The 10,371-nt window shown below is 31.3% G+C and overlaps 1 protein-coding gene across 2 annotated transcripts in view; it reads right to left on the bottom strand.

Annotated features, from left to right (window-relative positions):
* Positions 1 to 1,231: 1,231 nt before the first annotated feature.
* Positions 1,232 to 10,371, bottom strand: part of TMTC3 (transmembrane O-mannosyltransferase targeting cadherins 3) — a gene marked incomplete at its 5' end in the record, with an annotated part of 65,792 nt that continues 56,652 nt past the window's right edge. For both annotated transcript variants that reach the window (XM_082351800.1, XM_082351799.1), the window contains 2 exons: positions 1,232 to 5,364; positions 8,534 to 8,760. In XM_082351800.1, the coding sequence (XP_082207926.1) occupies positions 4,550 to 5,364; positions 8,534 to 8,760 (1,042 nt within the window). In that variant the 3' untranslated portion in view covers positions 1,232 to 4,549. The remainder of the gene's footprint in view (positions 5,365 to 8,533; positions 8,761 to 10,371) is intronic.

Genomic DNA, 10,371 nt, shown 5'->3' with positions numbered 1-10,371 from the left:
AAGGCCAGTCTTCAGCAAACCTAAAAATATTTTGTTTCTTTAGCTTTTCTAGTCTGACAATGCAATACTATCAAACTACAATCAAATATAATAAAGACAACATTGGATGGATCCATCAGTACCACTGGTTACAGCTGTTAAAACTGTTTCATTCTTGGAGACACATAAAAACAATTAAGCCAATCACATCAAATAATTTTCATGGCTTAAAAAAAATCACAATTCACTGAGTGACGTTAATTATGGTTGTGGTCAAAACTTTTGGTAAAGGCTATTTACAGCATGCATGGCTGAGCATGCACTATTTATAAAGATACTTGCCAAAAAAAGAAGATGTGGTACATAGATACAATGGACTATTACTCAGCCATAAAAAGGAACGGAATTGGGTCATTTGTAGAGATGTGGATGGATCTAGAGACTGTTATACAGAGTGAAGTAAGTCAGAAAGAGAAAAACAAATATCGTATATTAACGCATATATGTGGAACCTAGAAAAATGGTACAGATGAGCCGGTTTGCAGGGCAGAAGTTGAGACACAGATGCAGAGAACAAACGTATGGACACCAAGGGGGGAAAGCGGGGATGGGGGGTGGTGGCGGTGGGATGAATTGGGCAATTGGGATTGACATATATACACTAATATGTATAAAATAGATAACTAATAAGAACATGCTGTATAAAAATAAATAAATTTTTAAAAGAAAAAGATACTTGCCAATTTGTTATAAGAGATATATATATCCATTATAAGACATACACATAAATATGTTACATACATGTTACATATATATATATATATATATATATATATATATATATATATATATCCCCTTTTAATAACTTTATGAGGAAAGTATTTTCCCCAACCTGCAGATGGGGAAACTGAGGACATATAGGTTAAGCAACTTCCCCTAAGTTATACTAGCAAGGGTGGTACCAGTATGTGAATCCAGGTAGATTCATAACTTAAACTCCTAATTATTTCACTACACTGACTTCCAACTGTGTACGTATATAAAATTTCACATTTGAGTTTGTCTCATTTTCTTAACTGAGTTTCTGTCACTCTGGGTTGGAAATGTATCACTGTTAGGAACTAAGTTAACATGTATCTTTCTCAGGTCATTGCTTATAAAATTACCCGCCAGCTCTTCTTTCTTTGTGGGGGCAGAAATTTCTTGATATGCTATTATATTTTTCATTTTAACACTAAAAGGCAATTCAGGATAAGGTTTTAAAAATTATCAATTTAATACTGAATATTTAGAAATATGGTACACACAGACACCACAGTAATGTAAAATGCATACAATTATCAACTATTTTATGAAAACTTAACATGGATGGCTGACATCTTCCAAAAGATAAAACTCTAGGCAAAGGTACCAGATATATCTGAGTTTTCATTTTAAATACGATTTAGTCATGCAGACAATTAGGTTTTTAAAAAAATAAATATGACAAATATATGGATTTCTGAAGTATAAACTGACATACAAATCTATATATTTTCATAATATTTTTCATTAAAGCATCCTTAAAGAAGCATTCTGTAACATGAAGTTGAGAGCTCAAATTAGATGAAAGGCATGAGGTTTTAATAGAACTGAGTAATTCACATACCAAACATCTACATAAAAGTAAAGACAAAATTGCAAACATATTTGCTTTATCCTCCAAGTCATCAACTTCATAAAATTACTTACTGGAATAATTATTATAAGATAAAATTCCCAATTCTGAATGTTAGTAAGGACACACATATAGGAGCAGTATGAGAAAAAGTTAATTCTTCCTTCTGAGAAGGAGTGAAGGAGTAGCATAATTGTCCCTTGGGGATTGTCAAAGCTTTCCTAGAACTCCGAGGGAGTAGATTCTTTTGTAAAACAGCAAGAACTAAAACTACATCCCCTTATTAGTACATAAACCTATGATAAGCTTTCTTTTTCAAACTTACAGATGCTCACAACTGTGAAACACAGGTTAGTGAATTGGGCTAAAATGCCCCTACCCTCCATTTCCCCCAAATGGCAGTTTCAAAGGAAAAACTACCCATTGCCTTTTTCACCTGAACAGCTTGAATAAAATTTATATTATGAATTTAAAAAGAAGAAATAATCACCTCACACATAAGCAAGCTTGATGGAACTTAACATGGAATAAATACTAGGTATCAGAAGGGCATATTCCTTAATGGAAGTTAAAACATCAAAATTAATTGGATTATATCACTAATTTAAAAGTTAACACGGGAGAGATAAGAGGATTTTCTTGAAGGAATTTAGAGCAGTGGTCCCTAACCCTGACTACAAATTAGAATCACTCTGAGAGCCTTTGGAAAAACTGAAGCATGGCTCTACCCATAAGAAATTCAGATTTAATTGTTGTAGGGTGGGGTCTAGATGATTCTAATATGAAATGAGGGTTGAGAAACACTGATTTGGAAAAGTTATTGATTACTCAGGGTGAATTTGATTTAAATAAATTATTCAAAATATGAGCACTTCCCACATTATAGGCACTGTTCTAAGTGCTAATGTGGAGAAAATTCTTTTTACTATAAAAATCATTGGATATTAATATATCTTTTATCTTTTGAATAGTTACATAATTTTACTAAATTATTACTCAAAGCTTTTATTATGGTCTGCTGTCATAAAAGATTTCCTTCTACTTTTTTGAAATATCCTCACTTGATATTATAACAGAATAGATCAAACTCAAACTTCTTCTCAAGATATATGTAGAGAATGTAACAATAACAATTTCATTTTTCAAGTCATGGTATATGAGGTATTCTCCACCTTATATCTGGAGTCACAAAGCTATAATTTAAAAACTGAAATCAGGTATTGCTTTAGTGAATCAAAAATGTACTACCAGTGGTGTCAGTGCTTGCTTTATATTGCCTAAAAAATAATCTATGACAGCGCCTCAGAGAACCTAGTAAGAGTAGGTCTTTAATGCAGACCATGTTTCTTATGACCTATTTATAAAACATCCTTTTAAGAAAAAAGTTACAGGAATATGGTTTTTGAAACATAATTAGAAATTAATTATCTCAAAGGAACAGAAATACAGTTTTTGAAATGCTACATAATTAGAAATTAGTTACTATCCCAAGATGATAGCTTGAGATTTAACATTTTAAATTAAAGCCAACTTTATTAGGTATTATAAAATGCATTTTAACTCATGAAAAAAGTCAGATTTAATAAATTTGATTTGTATCTACTCTTCAAACTAACATTTTTCAGGTTTAAATTTGCTAAAACCAACTGACTAATTTATTAATCATATACTAGGCTAATTATCTTTTTTCTAGCTGGACAACAGGCCAAAAATGATGAAATTTTGGTTAAACCATAATATATGCATGTATAGAAAAATGCAATAGCAATTTATTTTCCATACTTGATGGACTTAAAATAGCATTAAATTTTTTGTGGAAGCTCAGCAGTCAAAATAAATATTTAATAAAAATATACACCATAAGATATCAAGAACTTAGTGTTTAAAAATAAACTTTGTCACATTGTTTTGCCTTCAGTTAAACAGGACTCAATTTAGGTATCTAAGGCATCTAAGAATAATTAAGGTATGTTTTTGGAAACAAAATTAAAATTCAAGTAACACTAGAAAGATAACACTAAGATGAAAGAGAAACTTACTATGTTTTAGCTCAAAAGTTTAATCAAGTTATAGTTACTGGGACTTCTCAATATGACTATGACCCTAATAAACAGGAATAGTTTGGGAAATAAAAGTCAAAGAGTCATGATTATGTGGTTCATGCTGTGAAACCCTCAGTACGTAAAAAAATGAAAATACAGTATATATGAGCACCATCAGAAATGTGTGTGCGTATATGTATTTAAAACTTTACCTGATTAAAAATTGCCATTTAGAGTGAAGTTAAGGACAGGCACACAGTTATGAAAATACATTCTTAAGCTAACATGTCATATGACTTATTTTAAAATGTTTAATCTGGCGTTCCTTGTAAAAATCAAAAAAAGAATACAACATAAAGAAAGCCAGCCAGTATTCTTTTGTAGTGCAAAGTCCCTTAGAAATAGAAGGTTACTGAAGAAAAAGAATGTTCAATAAATGTTTTCAAATCCATAGTCAAATTCCAATAGTTAAAGGAAAAATGAAGTTAGCTAATAAATATGAATTCACAGAACAAACCAGCACATGTTGGATTTCCCCCCATGGGATTACCATTCAGGCCTCAGATTGTTTTTAACTGAGGGTAATCAATATTATTCTGCTGAAAGAATCTTCCTTCTATGAGAAAAGATACAAATTTGCCACCTGTAATTTCTGCTATAGTCACCAAAACTCTAAAAACTACTGTCATATATAATACATACCCTGGGGTAATGAAAGGGTCTTTAATGAAAATCTTATTTTGATCCTATGTAGAGGCAGCTTATGATAGACTGCTAGTATCCTTGCTAATTTTCAAAGCTCTCAGTATAAGTAATCACATGATATAGACTGAAGTTCTTTGAAACCACTGTCACGTGATAAAGGGTAATGCTATTCACCATTTAAAATACGTTCAATCTCTTCTAGTCTTTTTAAAGCAGCAACTCTTTTCTTCTCAATTTCTTTGATTTCTTTTGTTGTTTTGTGGGGTGTTTCTTTGTCTGTATTTTTTCCTAACTGTTTGTTGGATTTCAACTGACTTTTATTATCACTTGTTTTTATTATCTGTGTGGGTCTGGGTTTACTTTTGATTTCTTTTTCATTTTCAGTTGGAATTTTGTCTCCTTCTATACCTGAAGTCTTACCAGCTGGGAATACTGGCTGTTCTACAAAACTAGATGAAGAAATTTTATCCCTGACTATACTCAAATGGCGTTGAATATATTCTTCATGTGGTGCTAATGCCAATGTTTCAACCAGGCATCTTTCAGCTTTTAATAAGTCCTTCTCTTCAAAATAAACAACACAAAGATTGTGTTTTCCTTGCACATTGCTTGGATCCATCTCCAAAATCTTTTCAAAACATTTTTTTGCTCCAAGTATATCTTTCTTTTGATTCATCAGAATGTCTCCTTTTAAAATGAGACCTTTGATATGATCAGGATGGTATCTGAGTAACTCTTCCAAGATTGGCAAAGCCATTAATTCCTTTGCAGTCTGGGAATACAAGAGAGCCAGATTAAACAGAGCACTTCTGAAATCGGCTTGTAATTTTATGGCTTTCTTCATCCACATCTCTGCTTCAGTGTCCTTTTTGTCATCCATGGCAAGCATTCCTAGATTGAAATAACCATTAGCATCTAGTGGCTCCTCATTTACATAGCTTAGAAGTCGTTTTCTAGCTTCAGGTCTGAGTTTAACCTCACCTAAGAATTTAAAAAGAAAAAAAATTATATTATGAGCAAATGAATAATTCTGAGGAACAAAGCCACTTGCAAGTATTTATCTAGATTACAAAAAGACAGCATCAAAACAATTAATTGCCGTACCTAAATTAAAAAACAGAAAGAAAAAATCTCAAAGTTTTCATAGGAAAGACGTGTATGAGCACTGAAATGGTAGCTCATTTCGTTTCCTTTAAAGCAGCAAAAGTGCCTCAAAAACTAAAAGGAGAGCCAAAGCAATCTTGAGGGAAAAAAACGGAGCTGGAGGAATCAGCCTCCCTGACTTCAGACTATACAAAGCTACAGTAATCAAGACAATATGGTACTGTCACAAAAACAGAAATATAGATCAGTGGAACAGGATAGAAAGCCGAGAGATAAACCCACACATATATGGTCAACTAATCTATGACAAGGAGGCAAGGATATACAATGGTGAAAAGACAGTCTCTTCAATAAGTGGTGCTGGAAAACTGGACAGCTACACGTAAAAGAATGAAATTAGAACACTCCCTAACACCATACACAAAAATAAACTCAAAATGGATTAGAGACCTAAATGTAAAACCGGACACGATAAAACTCTTAGAGGAAAACATAGGAAGAACACTCTTTGACAGAAATCACAGCAAGATCTTTTTTGACCCACCTTCTAGAGTAATGGACACAAAACCAGAAATAAACAAATGGGACCTAATGAAACTTCAAAGCTTTTGCACAGCAAAGGAAACTATAAACAAAATGAAAAGACAACCCTCAGAATGGGAGAAAATTTTTGCAAATGAATCAACAGACAAAGGATTAATCTCCAAAATATATAAACAGCTCATGCAGCTCAATATTAAAAAAAACAAACAACCCAATCAAAAAATGGGCAGAAAATCTAAATAGACACCTCTCCAAAGAAGACAAACAGATGGCTGAGAGGCACATGAAAAGCTGCTCAACATCACTAATTATTAGAGAAACGCAAATCAAAACTACAATGAGCTATCACCTCACACTGGTTAGGATGGGCATCATCAGAAAATCTACAAACAACAAATGCTGGAGAGGGTGTACAGAAAAGGGAACCCTCTTGCACTGTTGGTGGGAATGTAAACTGATACAGCCACTATGGAGAACAGTATGGAGGTTCCTTAAAAAACTAAAAATAGAATTACCATGTGACCCAGCAATCCCACTACTGGGCATTTACCCAGAGAAAACCATAATTCAAAAAGACACATGTGCCCCAATGTTCACTGCAGCACTATTTACAATAGCCAGGTCATGGAAGCAACCTAAATGTCCATCGATAGGCAAATGAATAAAGAAGATGTGGTACATATATACAATGGAATATTACTCAGCCATAAAAAGGAATGAAATTGGGTCATTTGTAGAGATGTGGATGGACCTAGAGACTGTCATACAGAGTGAAGTAAGTCAGAAAGAGAAAAACAAATATCGTATATTAACGCATATATGTGGAATATAGAAAAATGGTACAGATGAACTGGTTTGCAAGGCAGAAATAGAGACAGAGATGTAGAGAACAAACGTATGGACACCAAGGGGGGCACATTGGGGGGTGGTGGTGGTGGGATGAATTGGGAGATTGGGATTGACATGTATACACTAATATGTATAAAATAGATAACTAATAAGAACCTCCTATATAAAAAATAAATAAATAAAATTTAAAAAAAACCAAAACGAAAACAAACAAACAAAAACAAACTAAAAGGGATGAAATATCGCCTGATAGTTTAGATTCTAACTGGGAGTAGACGAAGAATAGAGAATTAAGAGGAAGAGGCATGGGATTTGCCAACAAAAACATAGTTCAATCTTGATTCTGTTAATGTTATGACTTTATGCACTAAACAAATTATTAACTTGTCTGGGTTAACCTACTGAATTTTCTAATAATTACATGAGATATATAAAAAATGCTTAGCAAATAGTAACTATGACTGGATAAACAAAATGTTCTAATCTTATTAAATCAGATATTTTTTGTATGTTATTTAAAATTTTTTAGGACTTTTCAAAGGTAAAAATACACCATTATATATAAAGCTTATAAATATAAATCAGGTTTTAGGAAACAAATATTTATTGAGATAATTTCTATTGCAAATAAATACAAAGAAATTCAATTTCTAAAACTACACACCCCAGGGTGCAGTCTTGTGTCAGACAATGGTCACCTTTCATGATTACTAAGGTTAGCTAACTTTACAAAAACATTAGTTTCCTAAACTTTGCTTTTTTGAATAACAGGCATAAAGATCTTCCTCTATTCTTTTATGTGACAATATGATAAATAAAGAAAATGTGAAATTTTAAGGCTTAAGTTCTTGTCTTGGACTAGTTACTAACCTAGCCATATAAAGTTAGGGTAGTTATTACATCTGTTTGGTCCTCACTCTCTAATCTACAAAACAGATGACTGGCAAAAACAAACTCAAAGGCCCTCTTTAGCTATAAAATATGATTTTATGATTCTTACATTTTTTGCAAAAGTTTTATAAAAGTATCTAACAATTAATAGATTTTTCCAAACATAAAAATTACGATTATAAATTATATATATTGCCTTCTGAAGCAGTACTAAAATGTATCAAAGATCCTGATTTATTGTGATGAATAATTTAGTTTTGCTAAATTTATAGAAAATACAGGAAATTATAATAACATCTCAGAAAACAGAAAACTGGATACAAAATGATATCAGAAGTATTTGGACTTATAAATCAAGAGAAAATAGAATACTATTTTGTCTAAAACATATAATGCTCTTGGCTCCCTAGAAATAATTACCCAAAAATTTTTACAAATTCAGATGATTTGAATAGTATATTTATACATAAGATATATTTCCATGAATAAAATGACAAAATAGATAAATATGGCATTGCTTAATAGATTGTCTGAAAAATCAGTTTTAACATATACCAGAAGAACTAACAATTAGTATTGTCATATATGTTAAGGTTATTACTTGAAAAGTTTACTTCAAGTATTTTAAATATTCCTATAAATTATTTACGCAGTTTTGATATAAACCATCCATTCATAAAGTGTTTGCTGCGGGTAACATTAGGTTTTATTATATTTCAAACTAGAATACGTTTAAATATAGAAATATTTTGAAAAAACGTACCTGATTCTTGCATTAATATAGCAGAATTGAATAATGCTAGCTTATGCTTTGGATTTAGTTCTAAAGCATGATTAAAGTTTTTTAGGGCTTCGTTTGGTTCTTTAAGTTCAATATGAACAATCGCCAAGTTGTACCAAAGATCTGCATTGTTTTTGTCCAGCTCTAGTGCTTTAAGATATGCTTCTTTTGCTTTGACAGGTTTATTCATTTTTAAAAGCAATTCTCCTCTGTGGAAAAATCAAACACAGCTTCACTTATGTAACCATGTCAGTCTATACATACTATTTTTCACAAGTTTTAAGCTTTTCCACATATTCACAGCTTTCCTTTTAACTTAGGTTCTTAAAATTTTCTTTTAAAAATAACTGAAAATGTCCTTAAACCTGAACACATTAGTTTAGCAAATCTGGCTTGATATGTTTTCAAATATTATTAAAGAAGGAAAAAGCATGCCTGACGCTAGAGGGTAAGATGTCGGGAGGTATCCAAGAAAGGGGAACAGAGAAAATATATTCTTTGAATGTATCTTGAAAAACAGCAGACTAGTCTACATCAGAAAAATGATAGCAACTAGAGTGGGAGATCAATTTGTCAGGAGATGAAGTAACAGCATTTGAAGGAATATAAATACAGTAGTGATGGGGAAATTCCAGTATTCAAATCTGTTAGCAATGTCTCACTATACAAAAAGAAGAACATTAGAAATTGTTTACCCCTGAAAATTATTTAGTTTTCTTCGATGTATTATAAAATGACCATTCGTTAAAAAAAAAAAAAAAAAGGAATTTAAAAAGCCGATCTGGTAGGACTGAAGGGCAATAGCGCCACCTGTAGATACTTTTGAGGAACACATCTGGAACTAATGATCACAGTTTGAAAATCATTTTACAAATCATTCTAATATGGTTACATTTTCTGTTACAGAGCTTTCAAAAGTCATTTTTACATATGTGCAAATCAGTTTAAGTACTGAAATGAGAGTTACTTTTATTATAATACTACTCTTTCCTGAAGTATTAGCATAGGCATGAAATCAAACTATTAATATTCCCAATTTCTAGAGTAAGTGTCCAAAATGTGATTTTTTTAAATGCAGAGATTATTAATTCTTTATAAATTGACATATGACAGGTTTTATTTATAGATACAACCCCAGTAAACTTAGTGAATTTCAGCAAGCACTAGATAAGCCTGAACAAAGACAGCTTCCAGCTATGAACGGATTTTATTTCAAAAACTTAAATTCTGAATGCATTTTCCCCATATAAACAATGTGACAAATTATAATTAGGTTTCTGGAGTAGGCTGCAAAACAAAGTTTAACATAAAATTTTCCTCAGGTACAATACAAATGATAAGACTTACATGAGAAAATATATCAAGTTCTAACATGTATTGCAAAAATTTTTTTACTGGCAACTAAAAAGTTTCTTTGTAGTAACAATAACCAGTCAATTCTCAGTATTAATTTAAGAAAGCTCTTGAGAGTTCGATATTATATAATTATTTCTTAATTAATTTTATATATAATGATTTCTTAATTATACAATGATTTCTTAATTATTCTATAATAATTAAGAATAACTTCTTGTAAAAATAACTTATTTTCTAACAATTAAGAATTATAAAAGGTAAATTTCAGCTGTTTTAAATAAAAATGAATTTGGTGATGAGAAGCAAATGAAATTAAAGAGGAGCTTTTCTTACCCTTCCTTTTGTATAAATAAACCTAAGTTTGCTATTATAAGTTATGGACTCCCTTGTCAATTTAAAATCAAATCAATTAAATTTGTTAGTCTAAAACAGGCTATATTTCTATGCTCTTGGTTGCTAACTAA

Source organism: Balaenoptera borealis (assembly GCF_965194805.1).
Source record: "Balaenoptera borealis genome assembly, chromosome: 13".
Taxonomy (NCBI): domain Eukaryota; kingdom Metazoa; phylum Chordata; class Mammalia; order Artiodactyla; family Balaenopteridae; genus Balaenoptera; species Balaenoptera borealis.
This window is presented reverse-complemented; position numbering and strand designations above follow the sequence as displayed.